Source organism: Nyctereutes procyonoides, unplaced genomic scaffold, assembly GCF_905146905.1.
Source record: "Nyctereutes procyonoides isolate TBG_1078 unplaced genomic scaffold, NYPRO_anot_genome, whole genome shotgun sequence".
In the NCBI taxonomy this organism is placed as follows: domain Eukaryota; kingdom Metazoa; phylum Chordata; class Mammalia; order Carnivora; family Canidae; genus Nyctereutes; species Nyctereutes procyonoides.
Window position 1 is genome coordinate 33,251,057 of NW_026575047.1, and position 19,184 is coordinate 33,270,240.

Genomic DNA, 19,184 nt, shown 5'->3' on the forward strand with positions numbered 1-19,184 from the left:
TCCAATGCAGGGTATTCCTTGACACAGGACATGTGCACTTTATCTCTAAGATCTAAAGAAGTCTGAGGTCTAGGGCACCTGTCTGGCCCTAGGCTCACTCTGTAGAAGGACCTCTATTACACGCAGATCCTGAGAGCATCTAAGGTATAAAGTGGGTCATCTCTGACTGCTCCTTCTAGGGTCCAGATGAGGTAACCTGTGAGAAGTGACCTAGACAGGGATGTTCTGTGAGCCACTGACACTCCTGAAATTTCCCATGCCTGGAGTCCTCCTCCACCCACAGCCCGGGCAGGACTTTGTGGCTTTCTATTTGGAATGAGTCCAGAATCCTCTGGCCATACCTACTTCTCTCCCGTGCTTCTGGCTAGGGCACTGAGGGTCAGAGAGGCCCCTTGGATTTAGGCCCACAAGTGGTCATTGCTATCACCTCTTCCACCTTTCATGGGGCTGGAATTGGTGTCAGCAGCCGCAAAGATGCCTCACCTTCCAGAGGACAGCATCCAGGAGTCTCTTTTCAGCTTCCCTTCAGGTTCTTCAAGATCTGCAGCTCCTTAGAAGGCTATAGTGGATACACCATCCTGTGTGTGGCTGTGGCCTCCACTGGGTCCCAGCCTGATATATCAGTGCAGCCACCTGGACAAGGAGCCGGGGCCATGGTGCTAGTCCCCAGTGACACTGGGAGAGGGACTTGAGCAATCCAAGTCATGGTTCTCATCAGTTAAGTGGAGTCAAGAACCCAGACCACATAATGTGCTAGAGGTTTCCAGGTCATGTCAGGTACCCAGGACAGAGCCTGGCACACACAGGAATGGCAATGAGGTTACACAGGAAGGGCCCCTAAGGCTGCCTCTGATGGCAAGGGACATTCTCCTGGACTGTTGGTCCCATGAGGCTAGGAGCTCATGCAGCTGAAGGTGCTGGGAATCCCCTTCAGGCTCCAACTCCCACCCCAGGTCCCTGTCCTAAGAGAATGTCACATGAGATCAGATACCTGCATCATTTCTGACACAGTCCATGGAGGGCCACCCAGGAGCCATGAAGTGAGAACAGAAAGAAATATTCAGCAGATCCTGCTGCCTGCTCTCAGCATCCAGCCTGTTGGGGCTCAGGACTCAGGTCAGCCTGCTCTTTCTACGACTCCTGCCCTGGCCTGGGGGTAACCTTTCCATAGCCATTCTGAATGGACACCAGGCTCCCATACCACCCAGGGGCTCTGAAGGCCCCCTGACCTTGAAGTACCCTTCCCTACACCCCATCAGTAGGCACAAATTAGGCCCACAAGTAACACTGGTGGCCTGGGTGAGAAGGGATGGGGCCTGTGTGGCAGGTGCCTTTGCTGTCACGCTGGGTATTTCACTGCCTTATGGGAGCTTCCTGAAGACTCCTGCACATGCATGGGGAGTGTGGATGTATGTACAGATATCACCCAGGTTGGAGGATCGCAGAGGCCGGCTCTACGCCTGAGGAGACTATGGGTCTGTATAATGCAATTTTTATTTAAAGCACAACAAACCCCCCAACCTGACCATTTTCTATATTAACCTATCAGGTGGGCAGCTGTTCATCCCCCATCCCTCCATGCTGCTTTTCTATGTCTTAGGTCATCTTCCTTTTCTTGGGGTCCCTGGGGCCTCAGAGTCTTCCCTGGGCTTACTGCTATGAAAGTGAACGAAGAATGTCCAGATTTCCTTCGGGTAGATGGTGCCTTGCAGGGGTGTTGAGTGAGAGCTGGAGCTGCCTGGGGGAGCAGAAGTGGTCTGTCCTTAGAGGTACCTGCTTCCCCAGGATGTTTCCACCCAGCAGCCCCCTCATATACCACACCTGCCTCCACTCTGTTGTGGCTCCTTCATGAAGGCCCTTGGGTGCCCTCCTCCTGCTGGGACTCCCACTGCCATGGGCTCCCTTGCATTCTTGCCTTCCCATGAGGGTAATAGGTAGGTGGTCCTGGCCATACATGGCCTCATTCCCCATAGGGTGTAACATTCAATGCCTAAAGCTTTCTCCCTCAGGTCATCTGGTGGGGCCTGCTCTTTGTATTACTGGGTTCCACTAAATTCAACCATGGGAGGGAAACTTCTTCATCCATTCATCCACTCACCTGTTCATCATTCATCCATCCAAGATCCATCAGTCTGTCCATGTCCATCCTTTTCACTCATTCAAACACTGACACTTTCATAGACCTATCCATCCAACAACCGTCCATCCATCCATCCATCCATCCATTATCTATTCATCCATCTATCATCCTCATCCATCTACACATCTACCCGTCCATCCATCCATCCATTAATCCACCCATTCATCATCTTATCCATCATCCATCAACCATCTAGCAATCCATCTACCCATCCATCTATGTATCTTCCATCCATCCATCATCCATCCATCCATCCATCCATCCATCCATCCATCCATCCACATGACTAAATGTCCAGCTATGTAGTTGGCACAATGATGTGTGCAGTGCACAGAGAAGATCCACAACAAACAGGAAAGAGGGGGAGAGGACAGCAGAGGAGGAAACTGATCCAGCCCTGGACTCCATAGAAGCTTGAGTAGGAGCAGGCCAGAGGGAAAGGCACAAGGGCCATGCAGGCAGAGGGAACAGCATGGGAAAGACCGGGAGGCACAAAATGCCTGTAGTCCCCCAGGAGCTGATGGTGTGTGTGCAGTGTGAGGCACAGCATGGCAGATGTCAGAACCCCCTGGGATATGCTTGCCGGGTCACGACTCAGCCAGGACAGAGGCAGGGGGTGTGGTCTACGGACACACATGCAGGCATGCACACACACACTGACCTGTGTAGATTCAGGAGGGGACAGATTCAGAGAAGCTAAGGAGCCTGCTCAAGGTCCCATAGGCCATAAGGGGCAGGGCTGGATCTAACAGGTCGGCCCAACCTCTGAGCCAGGCTGGGGGCTGCTGGGATTCCCAGGCAAGGCCTGAACCAGGGGCTTCCAAACCTCTGTGGTGGGGAGGCTCCTGTGTCCTCCAGCTCCAGCGGTGTAGTGTGTTCACATCCCAGGTCCCTGTCAGTGAGCGCTCCTCCACCGCCCCCACGGACCCCAACCCCTGCAGCACAGCCTGCAGAGACAGGAGCACAGGGAGGGTGAGCTACCTCTAGCCCCAGATCAGAGCAGGTAAAGCAGGAGTGGGGGGTCAGCCTCACCCTGGGCACAACACACTTCCTCCTTAATTCTTACTGCAGATCTCCAGACAGGAACTGTGTCCCCATTTTAGAGATGAGGACACACACCAGGACCAGCATGCTTCCCCAGGCACTGCAATGGAGGAGCACACTCGGGGGTGGTGGACACAGGAGCTGCCTCCAGCATCCAGACCCCTTCTCCCTGGTATGGCTCAGCAGGCAGCCCCAGGGATGAGGCCAGGCATCCTTATCCCTCCCCTGTGCCAAGTAAGCACAGACCCAACCTCCTGTGCAGGGAAGGAGGCAGGTGGCCCATTCTGGCCTGAAAGAAGGGAGCCTCTGTTGTCCAGGAGGTGGGAAGGTTCTGGAGAAGCTTCCAGGAGAAGAAAGCACAGGGGGGAAGGCCCTTTTTGCCTCTACCTTTCCAGCTTCTGCTGATATATCAGCTTGGGAGGCCCATGCGGTGAGTGACCACAGGGACAAGCAGAAGCAAAGAGCCAGCACGCTGACCAAGGCCGGCAGCAGGACAATGTGACTCAGCAAGGGAGCAGAGGAAGGGGAAACAGCAAGAATGCAGGAAGAGGGGGGTGAGGTGCCCCTGCGCCCCCAACAGCACCTACTCCTTGTTGAGCCAGAGCTCCCACAGGCATCTCTTTGCCCACATCTTTGCCAGAGGGGATTTTCACCTTGGGCTTGTCTCCCTGCTGGGCCTTCAGGCCACAACCAAGAGGCCTGTCCCAGGTCTGAGGGCACTTACCTGCAGATTAACCCTCACTGCTGAGACAGGACCGGGTCCTCGCCTTCCTCATACAGGTGGTGGAGCCGCAGCAGGACACGGCAAAGGTCAGCCTTGGCCTTCCCTCGATGGCCTTCAGGGACAGAAAGACCCACATTAGCCCCAAATCCTCTAGTCAGGGCCCAGCACTTCCTACCCTCCACCTCCCTGGGAGGCAGCTGACCCAGTCCCTCCTTGATGACAAGGAAACCAGGCTCATAGAGGTCTGGTCACTTGCCCAAAGACACACCTGGTGGGCACCAGACGGAAGATTACAGCCCAGATCTGGCAGCCTCCAAGGCCTCCCCCCACACCAGGGACTAATGCTGAGGGGTGCCTGCAAGTCTCTGCCCTCGTCTGCTGCTGTGCTCCTCACTAGGCTCATCCTTAAGCCTCCCAGTGCTTGCTGGACTGCTCTTCCCTGCCCCCTGTGTGCTGTGGTGTGGCCCCAACCCTCCCAGGTCAAGGCACAGGGAGCAAGAGGGATGTAGCCCTTGCACAAACTTCTTTATCCCCGGGAAGGAGGAAGCAGGTGCTGCATATGGCCTCCATCAGCTGGGGACCCTGGTGGCCACAGTGACAAGGGCCATGAGCTGAGCCCACTGGACCTGTGGCACAGGGGAGAAAGGAACGAGGCTGTGTTGGGTCGGGGGAATGTGGGCTCCTGGGTCCTGTAGAACAAAGGGTTTGTAAAATCTCTTGGATGTGTTCCAGGGTGGTGGTTGTGGATTCAAGCCCCAGGGTCAGGCATGTTGTCTGTGTCCTGTTGGGGGTGGGGGGTGGGGGCGGGGGTAGGGTTGAGACACGTTGATGTCCATGACCACATACCTACTTCATAAGGTGGCCCTGAGCTTGGGGACAGCAGTGAGGGTGTCTCACTGCATCCCTGAGGCTCCTCTCCCTCTGTCTCTTACTCACTGTTGCCCAGGGAGGTGGGACCTTCATTTAGTGAGTCTGGGGACACCCCCAGGCCAGACCCTTCTCCTCCTATTGGGAGCCAGCTCCCTAGAGGAGACCAGTTGTCTTGTGTGTGGCCACACACAGAAGGGGGAAGGAATGCTCCTCCTTATAGGAGAGGCTGCTGGTCCAGGGTCCTCTATGACAAGGGGGGGTCCTGATGATGGGGTTCAGTGTTAGAAAGCTGCTTGGCTACAGACATGTGCCAGGGTCCCAGAGATCCACTAGATCAGATGAAGGTGTTATCTGGCCTGTTGCCTCTTCCTTCCTTCCCTCCTTCTTAATTTGAGGATTCCTACTGAGCCATCTTTGGTGCCTTCCAGGCCCTGGTGGGGCTCTGGGGACAAGAGGGTGCCTGCGGGGCAGCCAGCCCTGCCTGTGAGCTGCTCACAGTGCCAAGGGGAAGATAAGGTGCAGCTGGAGCTTTGTCAACAGGATGGGTCAGTTCATGGCAGGTGTCATCTCCATCAGGCCCGGCTGGGGGCTTATTGTGAACATTAATGTCACTGGCTGGTGACTTGGTGGCTTCCCTATCTAGTCTGAGAACTCTGAGTCCAGGGTCCTTGCCTACCATTGTCTCTGCTGATTACCCACTGCCTGGCACAGGAGACTTTTGTTCAGTGAATGAATGGAAGCCCCGGATAGTCAGGCTTCCTGGGTTCAGAGGACGAGTGGGACTCAGTTGTTCCGGGCTCCAGGAGGAGTCCCTGAGGAAGCTGACTCCACGGCAGGCTGAGCATCCGGCAAAGGTGGACGATGGTTGGGGTTTGGTGGTGGGGGATAGAAGGGATCCTCAGAGACTGGGTGTGGACAGGTCCTCCTCTGGGGCCCTGCCGACTGGGTGTCCTGCCTACTGAGGGACCCCGGTTCCCCCACTGCCTCTCTGTGGGCCTGGGTCTCCCCATTGGGCAGATAAGGGGAACAGGGGACCATGTAGAGCCAGGACAGCTCTGAGAGGAGCCCACTTTGTCCGGTGATGCGCGTGGGGCCAGGTTGACATGGGGAGGGAGGAGTGACTCTGGTTCCCTGGACACCCGGCTCACGTTTCTGGAGATCCTGCAGGTGCTCCGTGTGGTTGGAGCTGTAGTTCCAGCCCGGGATGCTCAGGATCTGCAGGTGAAGACCTGGGGGCAGGGTCACAGCTTCTAGCTGCCACTGGGTGCCTGAACAATCTGGGCAGACTCTGCAGGGCAGACACACAGAGCCAGGACGAGGATTGGGCCCTGTGCCTCCTCCTGGCACCGGGAGCTATGCACGCTCTGGCCCCCATTCCAGGCGATCCGGCTCCTGCCAACGCGTGCCCCTGAGGGAGGACAGCCTGAAGCCCCTGCTGGTCCAAGCGCCTCGGGCACCCCCGTCTAGCCTTTGCCCACGGACAACCTTCCACATGAATGCCTTCCCTCCCACACGTCCAGGGGCCCACACCACAGAGTCTAAGAGTGGAAGGATCCTGAATCTCTAGTCCAGCTGTTTCCAAGTACAGATGGGGAGACGACCGCCCAGAGAGGTGATGTGGTTTGTTCTAGATCATAGGGCAGGTTCACACAGAGCCTCGGTTTCAATTCAAGGTCTGGGATGCCAGCTCCTCCCGGGTTTTGTCATCCCTGGTACCCTGCTCAGAAGCACCCAAGTCCCTCCTTCCAGGAGATGCCCTTTCAGCCCTGGGCTCAGCTGGGACCGGGTCCCGCCCCGCCCCCGGCCACAGTGATTGGTCTGGGGTCAGGCACGTGGTCCTCTCAGCACCAATCAGAAGCTTTCCCTGGGACTCCTGCACCTGAGCCTGGAAAGGTGAGGCTGGGTCCCTTTGGGTGAGGGGACATGCAAGGCACAGCGGTTCACAGCCTCATCCCTGTAGGAGGAGTAGAAAGTCTGCAGGCAGGGAGCAGCACAGCTGAGAGTGTGTGGGGGGAGGGTGGCCTCATGAAGGTTCCAGCCTCTGAGCACCATGGCACCCCTGCCCTTCCCCACAGCCTGTGCCCACACCTCGCAACAGAGTCTCCTGGTGGCTCAGCCAGTGAAGGCTCAGTTTCTCCCCCTTCAATCAAGAGAGACCGGAGAGGGGGGCAGTGCGAGATGCCGACTTGTCTCGGGGCCCACTCACGATGACATCCCCATCTGAGGAAGGGGCTCCCAGCCTCCCTGAAGGGACCACGGACAGAGCCTGGAGCAGCCCGACTTGCTGGTGCCTCAGATCCCCTCTGTGGGAATCAGGAGCCCGAGACCCAGAGGTGGCCAGGCAGGCAGCTAAAGGCAGTCCTGGAGGGATGACGGTGAACACCTGCTCCCACCAGACCCCCAGCTGCCCCCACCCCATATCCCAGGCCTCCTGTGCTGCTGCTCTGATTCCAGGATTTGCCCAGCTCCGCCCAACCAGCAGCCCCTTCAGTTTCTGTCACTTACAAACAAGAGAACCTCAACTGTTGCCCTCGAAGTGGATCCCAATCTTCTCCAGCCTTTTGGTCCCCAAAGCACCAAGCCCCCACTCTGCTCAGTCCCACTGCCTCTGCTCCCTGAAGCCTGGATCTGTATGAGCATGGCCCCCCAGCCCATACCTCAGGAGAAATCCTGCAGGAGAGGCCTGGCCCTTGCCCATCCTCAGTGTGCAGCACACAGCAGGCACTCAGCCCGTGTTTTGTGCACGTGTGAGCAGCAGCCTGCCTGCTTCTACAGCCCTGAGAGGGTCCTGCTCTAAAACGGAAACAAGGATAAATCATAACCACGTTCTCTTCCAAACCTCTCAAGTGAGTGGAAAGGAACAGTTCAAGGATCAAGGGAAGGATACGAACTGTATCTAAATGATTCATTCTTTAAAAGCTGCTGCAGAGTACCATATTTACACCTGATCATTACTTATTGCTTCTCATCTTAATTATTTCTGTAAAGACATAGGCTGTTTTAAATCTGAAGAAGTCTGACCGAGGGACGCCTGGGTGGCTCAGTAGTTGAACATCGGCCTTTGGATCAGGGCGTGAATCCCAGTGTCCTGGGTATAAGTCCCACGTTAGGGTCCCCGCAGGGAGCCTGCTTCTCCCTCTGCCTATGTCTCTGCCTCTCTCTGTGGGTCTATCATGAATAAATAAATAAAGTCTTAAAAAAAAACACCAACGAATTTTGAGTGGAGGCAATGCATGAATTTTGCACATCACACCATGAACTTGAACTAACCTTGCCTGGTGACAGCACACCCAGAAATCAAATAAAACAAGTCTTTTATTTTTTATTTATTTTTTATTTTTTAATAAATTAATTTTTATTGGTGTTCAATTTACCAACATACAGAATAACACCCAGTGCTCATCCCGTCAAGTGTCCCCCTCAGTGCCCGTCACCTATTCACCCCCACCCCCCGCCCTCCTCCCCCTCCACCACCCCTAGTTCAAAACAAGTCTTTTAATGTTGATCTACTAGGGGTGAAGCTATCTAGCCATACATGTCATATTATGGAAGATAAAGAGTCATCAGAGCAGAAAGTGAGGGATACTCAGGGAGAGGATACAAAGAGGAATCTGTGTGATTCTCAGAAGTGCTCGCTACTCCATGTATAAGCTTGGGTGAAGCCTGAAAGTATTTGCCCACACTTTGCCCACACATTAAACGAGGGCTTGGATCAGAGACCCCTGAGCTCCCTTCTGATCAAAGTTTCCAGATCATGGTGGCCCACACGATCCCCAGGTCCATCCCAGCCAGGGGGGCTCATTCTGGGGTGAACACTCCCTTACCATTCAGCTCTCTTAATAGCACTACAGGTGGGTGCTGCAGCGCTAGCCCACACCTCTGACGCAGGCTGGTGGTGAGAGACTGGGGTCCCAGCAGGAGCCAGAGCACAGGGTAGACAGTGGAGGTGTCATTCAGGGTGAGATCATAATCCAGAGCCCAATCAAAATTGTTCCAAAGCCGGCGATGGAGCATGACCTGCAGGGAAGAGCTGTCTGACCGGCCCTGCCGCCCACCTGCTCCCACCCCTGAGTGACCAGCAGGGCCCACTTCCTACCTCCACCTGCCCGTTCTCTTGGCTGGACACGCCTGTGCCTGTTTGGACAGCAGCACCAGCCTGCTTCTGCCGTCCTCAATGAAGGCGGACTGAGCCATGGGGTAGTAATTCTGTGGACACAAACACTGCCAGGCTGGCGGTCGGGGCAGAGGACAGGAAGGCCTCTCGGTCCGGGTCCCCCTCCGGCCACCCCACACCCTCCACCCCACGCACAGAGCACCAGCTCAGGGGGGAGAAGGGAGACAGAGGTTAGAGGCTCTGACGTTGGACACCAACAGACTGTCACTCCAATCCAGCTCCACTGCTTCTGACCATATGAGCTGGGGACTAAGCCCACTCAAGCTCGGTTTCCCCACCAGTACAAAGGGCCCAAAGACACACTGTGCACAGTCCTGCAGGAGTGAGGATGGGGTGTGTGGGGTCCAGCCTGGTAGGGGAGCTAGGTGGAGAGTTACTCCAGAGAGAAAGGGCCATGTGTGTTCTGGGAGAGCAGCCCCTGTCCCCAGGCTCTGTGCTCTGCTGGAGCCAGATGTCCCGGGTGGACCCATGGGAACTGTCAGCAGCCCCTGCACAGCAGGTGAGGGCTAGCAGGTAGGGACGAAAGGACCTGAGCTCATAAGCAGAGCAGGGTGGGGACACATGCCTCTGGGTCCCCTCAGGAGGAAAAAGAACTGATTACTGAGGGCACAGGGGCCCCCGGAGGGGGCTTCACCTGGATTGTCCCCCCTGACCCTCACAGCCCTGGGTGTGTTCCCTTTCTTGGGTCAGGGAGCCATAGGTCAGGGAGCCATAGGGCCCAGCTTGCCCAGGATCACAGGGCCGGAGGCCTAGGAGTGGGAGCCCATCTGGCTTCGGGCCACGCTCAGCGCTTGGAAGAAGCTGCCAGGGAAGTCTCTGCAGCAGCACCTGGCATGGGTCAGGCACGCTCAACCTGAATCTCAGGACACCCCACACGAGGCGCTTCCACAAGTGGAAACCGAGGCACAGACAGGGACAGGGACAGTCCAGTGCATGTGGTGGCCCCGGATTTCAGACACTGCAGGTGGCCCAGCCTGGGCCTCACTCCTAACGGCACAGGTGGGCAAGGGGGCTCTGCTGGAGCTTTGTTCAGAGGCCTCCGCCGCTCCATGGTGAAGCTGCAATGGGTCTCCTCCTCCTGTGTCTGGAAAAGCACCATCAGGGAACCCCACCCCTACCCCCACGCTCCAGGACCACAGAGCAAACATGCATCCTAGAGCATACCCGGGCGATGGCATTGCTCCAGTATTTCTGGAAGACTCTCCGCTGCATCTGGTAGCTGTTGTGGTCTGAGTGGAGGACCTGCTGCTTGTGGAGACTGGTGCTGGTCCTCAGGATGGCCTCACGGTTCAGCTCCAAGGGGCCCATCCGGTACTCCTGCTCGATGCGCTGCGCCGGCACGGCAGCTCCGCTCCCTGGGCCAGGGGGCACGTGGGCGTGCAGGGAGTAGATGGCATATGTGTGATTCCTGTCCCCCACCTTCCTGGTGCAGAATAGGGAATGGGTGGCTCAGGCTCTGGGTTCCTTTTGAATGCCCCTCCCTCCCTCCCCTCACTCTCTCTCCCTCCTCCTTCACTCCTTCCCTCCCTTCCTCCTTTCTTCCCTCATCCAGGGCAGGGGGCAGGGGGGCAGGGAGCATTCCTCATCAACATAATAGGAAGAACCTGATCCCCCGATAATGTGGACCTTGGATAACGTGGAGCTGGGGTGCCTCACCCGGATGGCTTAGGTGTGTGCTCTCATGAAAACACAAGAGTCCCCTCATTGTTCCTGTGGGTCTGAACCTGGACACCCCCAACGAGGTCCAGCACGTGCGATGGAGCCAGGATGCCCTAGGCCAGAGCAATCACGTCTTCCTCAAGCTCCCATCCAGAAGGACCATGTGCCAAGCACGGGCCCAGGAGCAGGGATCCGGCACAAACATGGACCCTCATTTCCTCCCACACGTGCTGGCGAGCACCAAGGAGCCTGAGCCCACCTGTAGAAGTATTGCCGGATCTCAGGCATGAGCTTTCCCGCCACAATGTGCATTCCCACACTGTTCCATGGGCGCTGTGCTGACTGGGTGGGTGTAAATATGTAGTTATTAGAAATGCTGTCCTTCAAACTATGATTGTTGACATGGTATTCCATGAACTCCTGGGTCACCCGCACTGTGCGGTTACTCCCTCTACAAAGACAAGAAACGGGACACAGCATTATCTTCAGGCACACGTGTCCCAAGCATCGTCCTCTCATCTGGAAGCCCGTAACAAGCACTCTATGCACCAACCTCCACCAGAAGCAAAGTGATCTCTGCAGAGCCTCAGTGACAGTCAGGAGGCCATTCGGTCACACCGGGGCACTTGCCTCAGATAAAGCCCCTGGGACTCGCCCCTCCCCTGAGCCAAAGCTGCCTTAGATCTTTCCATGGGCCAGTGGGGATCCCAAAACGGGAGGGGGACAGAGGCCTCACAACAGGCCCCTGAGAGTCAACGAGAAGCAGTCATGCTGCCCCAGAGGAATCGTCCCACGGAATGGTGCCTGCTTATCAGGTGGCCAGCATTGGTGGTTGGGTCACTGGATAAATGGATGAACAAGAAAGATAGAGGATGCTTGGATGGATGGACAGATGGATGGGTTAGTGAGTGATGGACGGGTTGTAGGTGGTTGGATAGATGGATGAACAAAATTAGTGGATGGATGGTGGTTGGATGGATGGATAGATCGAGGATGAGGGATGGGTAGATGGGTAAGTAAGGAGATGGATGGATGAATGGTTTAGTGGTTGGTGGCTAGATACCCTGCGTCTTTTGATGGGATCATTAAGCCCATTCACGTTCAGAGTTACTATTGACAGATATTAATTTAGTGTCATCATAATGCCTCTTCAGTCCCTGTTTTTCTGGATTATATCTTTGGACTTCCTCTTTCTTTTACAGAGTCCCCCTTAACATTTCTTGCAGAGCCGGTTTGGTGATCACATATTCTTTCAGTTTCTACCTATCTTGGAAGCTCTTTATCTCTCCTTCTATTCTGAATGAGAGCCTTACTGGATGGAGTATTCTTGGCTGGATATTCTTCTCATTTAGGACCTTGAATATATCCTGCCAGCTCTTTCTGGTCTGCCAGGTCTCTGTGAAGACATCTGCTGTTAATCTCATATTTCTCCCCATATAAGTTAGGGATCTCTTGTCTCTCGCTGCCTTAAGGATTTTCTCCTTATCTTTGGAATTTGCAAGTTTCACTATTAAGTGTTGAGGTGTTGAACAGTTTTAATTGATTTTAGGGGGGGACCTCTCTATCTCCTGGATCTGAATGCCTGTTTCCCTCCCCAAATTAGGGAAGTTCTCAGCTATGATTTGTTCAAATATGCTTTTTGGTCCTCTGTCCGTCTCAGCGCCCTCTGGAACCCCAAATAAACGTAGATTTTTCCTTCTGAGGCTGTCATTTATTTCCCTTAACCTTTCCTCATGGTCTTTTAATTATTTTTCTCTTTTTCCTCAGAGGAGACTTCTGTCAGGGACCCGCCCCTGCTTCACATCCACTGTCCAGCCTCCTGGGAAGTGCTGCTGGGATGCTCCGGGCACCCTCCGTTCTCTGCGCCAGAGTGGGACTGGGATTAGCTGAGGCTCTACCAGTGAAGCCTCTTGTCCAGCCCCCTCTGAAGGACTCTAAGGTCTACCCATTTCACCCCAGTGACACATCTGCTAGTGACTCCCTCAGGTGAGCATGCCAATGTCACGTCCAGCGTGACCCTTTCTGGCTGGGTATGACAAGTCACAGGATTTCTCAGATCTCACTTTTCCTATCTGTACAGTGGGGACAAGTGGAGATGGAAGATCGGAACCACTTGCTATGGGGCAGCCACCGTGCCCAGCACCTTATGTACATTATCACATTCGGTAGCCTCGCCACCCTGGGGTGGGCGTGAATTTCTCATTGTCCAGGGAAGGAATTATGCTCAGAGAGGGCAGTCCTGAGCCTGAAGCCACCAGCAGAGGAGGACTGAATCCACACAGGACATTAATGCCTCTCCCGTCTGCCCTTTACCCTCTGCCCTTTGGCTCTAAAGCCTACTGAACCCACCAGCTGAGCGTTGTCAGGACGTGATTCTAGCCTTGGTCTAGTGTCCACACCCACCCACCACCTCAGAGAACTCCTCTGGAAAGTGACCTCTAGCGACCAGGGGCTGGGGAAGTGCACTACACAGGAGGTTTCAACCTGACATCATGCTGAGAGGTGTGACATTACCTCGGAGACTGCCCAGCGGAGCCTCTGGAGCTGCTTCAGGGCCCAGGCCGGGTCCAGGTGCTGGTGGGGGGCAGGCCACACGTAGCGTGTGAACATGGACTCCCCGGCATACAACAGAGCACTGGCTCGCCTCGCCAGCACCTTGAGCCCACTGCGGGAGGCGTAGAAGCCCGTCCAGGCCTGAAATGGATCTGGAGAGAAGAGGTGGCAGTTGGCATGAGTCTCCCTCCCTCCCTTCTCCAGTAAAGCTGGGGAAACTGGAGCCTGGGGTCTGGCTCTGCCTGGGTCACCTCTAGAGGCAGCCAGAGACTCCTGTCCAGCCAGGCCAGGAATGGCCCGCGGATCCCTGGCTGGGGCAGGTGGGAGGATCAGGCTGGGCTGGGCCAGGCCTGGGATGGGGGACCAGACAGTCCAGGGAGGACCTGGGAATTTGAAGAGCCTGTGAGCCAAGGGCTTGGGAGACCTCTGAGGAGTGCAGGGGGAGGTGGGAGCCCGGCAGGCAGCACCAGCTGGCACGTACCCTGAGTGCTGGCAGAGGCCTTTGCCTGTGACTCAGGGGAAGCCTGCAATCAGTGGGGTTCCACTGGCAGCTTAGGGAGGTGGGATGGAGGATTGCTGAGGGATCCCCTAGCTGCTGTGCTGACCTGCACCCAGAGGATGACGCCTGTTTGGGGCTCTGGTGAGAGGAGGGGGTGCGGGGTGCCTCCCCAGGCCCTGGCTGGGTCTCACAAGCTGCTTGACTCTTCCTACTGTTCTCGCCCCCTGCCTCCTCGCAGGCTGGCCTGTGTCCCCATTCCCTGACCTTCCCCACACGGCCTGAGGACACCAGGAAGGGTAGCCCCACGGGCCCGGGGAAAGGCCACAGGCCGTGGGATCAGTGGACATGCTGTCCACAGCCCCTCCAGCAGGCTAAGTGTCCTGGCCAGGCAGGGGCTCTCCACAGCCTCAGCTCTAAGGCCCCTGTGACCCATCAAAGTAGCTCCTCCCATCTTCTCTGTAACCATACTCACATTGAAGGATATCCTCTTACCTCCAGCACTGGCCAGCTCTCCGTCCACAAGGTCTAAATTGTCCTGTTCTCAGAATAATGAAGCCCCACATTCTCACCATACAGACAACAAAATCAACTTATTGGCAAACCAGGGCAGTGCCTGTCCAGATCCACCTGTATCAGGGCCCACCATGGCATCTCTTTGGAAGGGGAAGGAAATGGGAAGATAAGCAAATGGAAGCTGAGGAGCCCTTCTACAAGTGTCCCGTCCACACCCTAGGGTGTGGGTGGGACACCAAGATTGAGGCAGTGGACACTGCTACTTCCTATGGCTGTCCCCCCAAACCTTCGAGAACCCGCTTCATTGATGACAAAACTGGGCTCATAAAGGTAACATCACTTGCCTCAAACCACACAGTTTGTGAGGAAAGGGACTGTGGTCCGAACCCAGGTATGGGTCTGAGCCACTGCCTGGCTGGCCCTCCTCAGGCACTCTGGCTGCTGGTCGGTGTTGCAGACCAGACTCTCCTCCAGACATTTTTCAGGTGAACATTCAGAATGTGAGGGCCCCTCCAAGCCTTGGTTTTCCACCTGTCTGATTGGTATGGCCACACATCTCAACTCTCCTGTCCTAAACAACCTTTCCAACTAGCCCATGGCCTACTGGGGGTAGCTGGCTGGAAGTAGAGGCTACATCAGCTCCCTAAGCTGTCCTGGCCCCTTACCACTCTACCTCACTGCATCCCCACATCCCCTTGGCTTCTCCTTATGTCAGGAGCAGAGCAGGACCACAGAAACCCTTCCAGGGCTCTCCCATTTTATGCAATAAAGATGTTAGAAGGTCAATGGTTTGGTCAACACTGTTCCCCAGTGATGTGCCAGGACAGGGGTGGGGTGAGGATGCTGTTCTCTGCTCCCCCAGCTCTGTGTCATGCTGTTCTTGATCTATTTCTAGATCTAGATTCTAATTCTAGCTTGGACTGTGGACAGGGAGCTGGGGTGTGTAGGGAGCTTAGCATGGGGGATGGGTTGGGGCAGGCCTGGGAGTAGTGCTGCTAGGCTGCCTTCACAGTACCCTGCAGGCCCTCAGTTAGCCTCCTCACAGGGATGGACTGATCATTTGCATGGCAGGACCTGTCCCAACAGGACTAGGGATGACACAACTGTGAATGGCTATATCTCCTTGCCCTTCTTCTGTGGCAGACCCTAGGCTAAGGGCTTTTCTTGCCTCATTTCATTTTTACAACTCAATGGATTGAGCACCATGAACCTCTCCATTTTATTGACACAGTTTGGTTCCAGGACTTGCATGCAGCCAGGGAGTAGGCTCACTCCAAGACAGGTCCCTTTCACCCTTGGGCTGTACTGTCTAGAGCCAGCACAGTCCCCTGCCTCAATAACATAGGCATGAAGCAGGTGGGGCTCCCCAACAATTTTGAAAATACTATGAAAGATAACCATAGGGACACCAAGAACCCACCTGATCTAGGCCTGATGTCAGGAAAGGAGAAGGTGACATTGCAAGATAAGTAGGATTTAGGTGGAAGGATAGGGGTAGTGGGAGTGGAGCACTCTCAGCTAGAATGTCTAGGTGGGACAGTCGGGGGTGGGGGTAGGGATCATCTCATCCCCAGGGACCCTCACCAGCTCCATCAGCAGGGCAGAGCAGACACGGAGGTGGGCACCCTCCTCGGCACCAGATCTGCATCTCAACCTGCCCAGGCTCCTACCTCAGGAATAGGGCAGGAAGTCCCCATGGGTGTGGACGCGCCACGAGACGTTGTGAGCCTGCACCGCTGCGAAGTAGTCGGCCAGCGTGGCGTACTCCACGGAGATGCCGAGCTTGGGCGAGTTACTGTTGATGAAGTCCAGCAGCGGGTCCATGTTGGAGAACTGCAGTGACGCATTGAAGAACTGCTTGTCACAGCCCTGCAGGCCGGGCCACAGCGCGACCCCCGTGATTGTGGGGCTGAACCCAGTCCAGGAGGAGCGGCCCCCCTGGGCCATCCAGGGCCCTCCGCTCTGCCTGGGAGAGGCCCCACCAGCTCCCGAGTACATCCTTGTGCCCATCTCTCTCTCTCCTTCCTTCCTTCCTTCCTTCCTTCCTTCCTTCCTTCCTTCCTTCCTTCCTTCCTCCCCTCTTTCATCACATTTTACATCTCAAGTACTTGTCTATCTTATAACTGGATGTTTGTACCTTTTGAACACCATCACCCAATTCCCCCACCTCCCCACCCGCACACCTCTGGCAATTATAAATCTAATCCCTATTTTCATCAGTCTGGTTTTCTTAGATCCCACATATGTGTGAGAATACATAGGATGGGCATTTGTCTGTCTAACTTATTTCACTCCTGGGCTTTTCTTAACACATACCTATATTACTAATTTTCGACATCATTAATTTTAATGATATGATAATTATGAATGACAGTGATGCATGCAGCCACAACTCACATTTACTGACCTTGAACTCACTTTCAAAAAGATAAAGTCAGGGCACCCGGGTGGCTCAGTGGTTGAGCATCTGCCTTTGGCTCAGGTTGTGATCCCGGGGTCCTGGGATTGAGTCCTGCATTGGGCTCTCCACAGGGAGCCTGCTTCTCTCTCTGCCTATTTCTCTGCCTCTCTCTGTGTCTCTTATGAATAAATAAGTAAAATCTTAAAAAAAGAGAGATAAAGTCAAACACCATGGATAAATTCCTAATCTACCTACCAAGACTGAATCAAGAAAAAATAGAAATCTCAACAGACCAATTATTATGTGAATTCTACCATTTATAGAAGAATTAATACCTATCCTTCTCACACTCTTCCAAAGTTACAGAAAAATAGGGAACATTTCCAAACTCATATTCCAGAAATAACATTATCCTGTTACTAAAACCACATAAAGGAAAATTAGAGGCTGATGTCCCTGATGGACACAGATGCAACAATCCTCAACAGTTATTAGCAAACTGAAGTAAACAACCTGTCAGAAAGATCATATGCCATGATAGAGTAGGACTTATTTCAGGGAATCAAGGATGGTTTGACATCCACAAATGGACCAACAGGATGCATCACATTAATAAAATGAAGGATAAAACTTTTATGATGCTCTTCCAGATGCAGAAAGAGCAACTGACAATATTCAACAGCCATTTATGATAAAAACTCTCAAAAAGTGAGCATAGAGGGAACATGCCTCAATATAAGAAAGGCTGCTTATGACAACCCCAAATCTGGCACCATACTCCATGGTGGGGAGCTGCAAGGTTTTCCTCTGAGATTAGGAACTAGACAAGGATACCCATGTTGTCCACATTTACTCAACATTGCATTGGAAGGCCTCGCCAGAGCAAGTAGGCAAGGAAAAGAAGCAAAGGGCATCCATATGGGAAAGGAAGAAATAAATGTCACTATTTGAAGATGGCATGGTATATAAAAAACCTGAAAGACTCCACCGAGACATGCTTAGAACTAATGAACAAATTCAGTCAAGTGGCAGGATAAAAAATCAACATGCAAAAATCAGCTGCATTTCTGTATGCTAATAATCAACTATCGGATAGAGAAATTAAGAAAACAATCCCATGTATAATTGCATCCCAAGAATAAAATACCTAGGGAGAAGTTTAACCAAGGAGGTGAAAGACCTGTATGCTGAAAACTGTAAGACATTGATGAAAGAACCTGAAGAAGCCACAGATGATAGAAAGATATCTTGTACTCATGGATGGGAAGCTTTAATATTGTTAAAATGTCCATACCACCCAAAGCAATCGACATATTCAGTTAAATCCCTGTTAAAATTTAAATGGCATATTTCACAGAAATAGAACAATCTTCAAATTTGCATGGAACCACAAAAGATCCTGAAGGGCCAAAGCAATTTTGAGAAAGAAGAACAAAGCTGGAGGCATCACACTCTCTGATCGCAAACTACGTTGTAAAATCATGGTAATCAGTACCAAATGGTATCTGCATAAAGCCATACATAGAGATCAACAAAACAGAATAGAAAGCCCAGAAATAAACCCACGCATATATGGTCAGTTTATTTGAAATGGAGGAGCCAAGAGTATACACAGGGGAAAGGACAGTCTCTTCAATAAATGGCGTTGGGAAAGCTGGACAGCCACATGCAAAATTATGAAATGTATCATACATCACACACACTAACTCAAAATGGACTGAAGATTTTTTAAAAAGTTATTTATTTATTTATTCATGAGAAGCACAGAGAGAGAGGCAGAGACACAGGCAGAGGGAGAAGCAGGCTCCATGCAGGAAGCCTGACCCAGGACTTGATCCTAGGTCTCCAGGATCATGCCCTGGGCTGAAGGCAGGGCTAAACTGCTGAGCCATCCAGGCTGCCCTGGATTGAAGGTTTGAATATAACACCTAAAACCATAAAACTATTAGAAGAAAACAGAAGGGGAAAATTCCTTGACATCTGTCTAGTGATAATTTTTTTTTCAATTTTACACCAACAGTAAAACCAACAAAAGCAAAACTAAACATTAAAAATTAAAAAAAAGCTTCTGGGCAGCCCGAGTGGCTTAGCGGTTTAGCGCCAGCCCAGGGTGTGATCCTGGAGACCCGGGATGGAGTCCCACGTCAGGCTCTCTGTGTGTGTTTCTCTCATGAATAAATAAATAAAATCTTTTAAAAAATAAAAATAAAAATAAAAAAAGCTTCTGTGTAGCAAGAACACCACTGATAAGATGAAATGACAACCTAATGAATGAGAGAAAATATTTGAAATCATATTTGAAAATCAAATGCCTGATAAAGAATATCCATAACATCTAAGAATGCATACAACTCAATACCCAAAACCAAAAAAACCATTTAAAAACAGAACACCTGAATAGACATTGTTCCAAAGAAAACCTACAAATGGACAACAGTTGCATGACAAGATGCTCCATCCACATCACTCACCATTCAAATGCAAAGTAAATCCATAATGAGATATCACCTGACAGCCATCAGAATGGCTTCTGTCAGAACAACTAAAAAGAACAAGTGTTGGCAAAGGTGTGGGTGGGACTGTGCATTGGTGTAGCCACTACAGACA

The 19,184-nt window shown here is 53.1% G+C and overlaps 1 protein-coding gene across 1 annotated transcript in view; it reads right to left on the reverse strand.

Moving 5' to 3' along the window:
- Nucleotides 1–1,601: 1,601 nt before the first annotated feature.
- LOC129510193 (epididymis-specific alpha-mannosidase-like) overlaps nt 1,602–19,184 on the reverse strand; it is a 28,173-nt gene continuing 10,590 nt past the window's right edge. Inside the window, 13 exon segments of the mRNA XM_055326176.1 lie at nt 1,602–1,738; nt 2,967–3,121; nt 3,927–4,020; nt 5,927–6,046; nt 6,095–6,112; nt 8,603–8,795; nt 8,875–8,909; nt 8,912–8,984; nt 10,117–10,375; nt 10,871–11,062; nt 13,011–13,063; nt 13,126–13,316; nt 15,847–16,045. Coding sequence (XP_055182151.1) covers nt 1,602–1,738; nt 2,967–3,121; nt 3,927–4,020; nt 5,927–6,046; nt 6,095–6,112; nt 8,603–8,795; nt 8,875–8,909; nt 8,912–8,984; nt 10,117–10,375; nt 10,871–11,062; nt 13,011–13,063; nt 13,126–13,316; nt 15,847–16,045 — 1,719 coding nt within the window.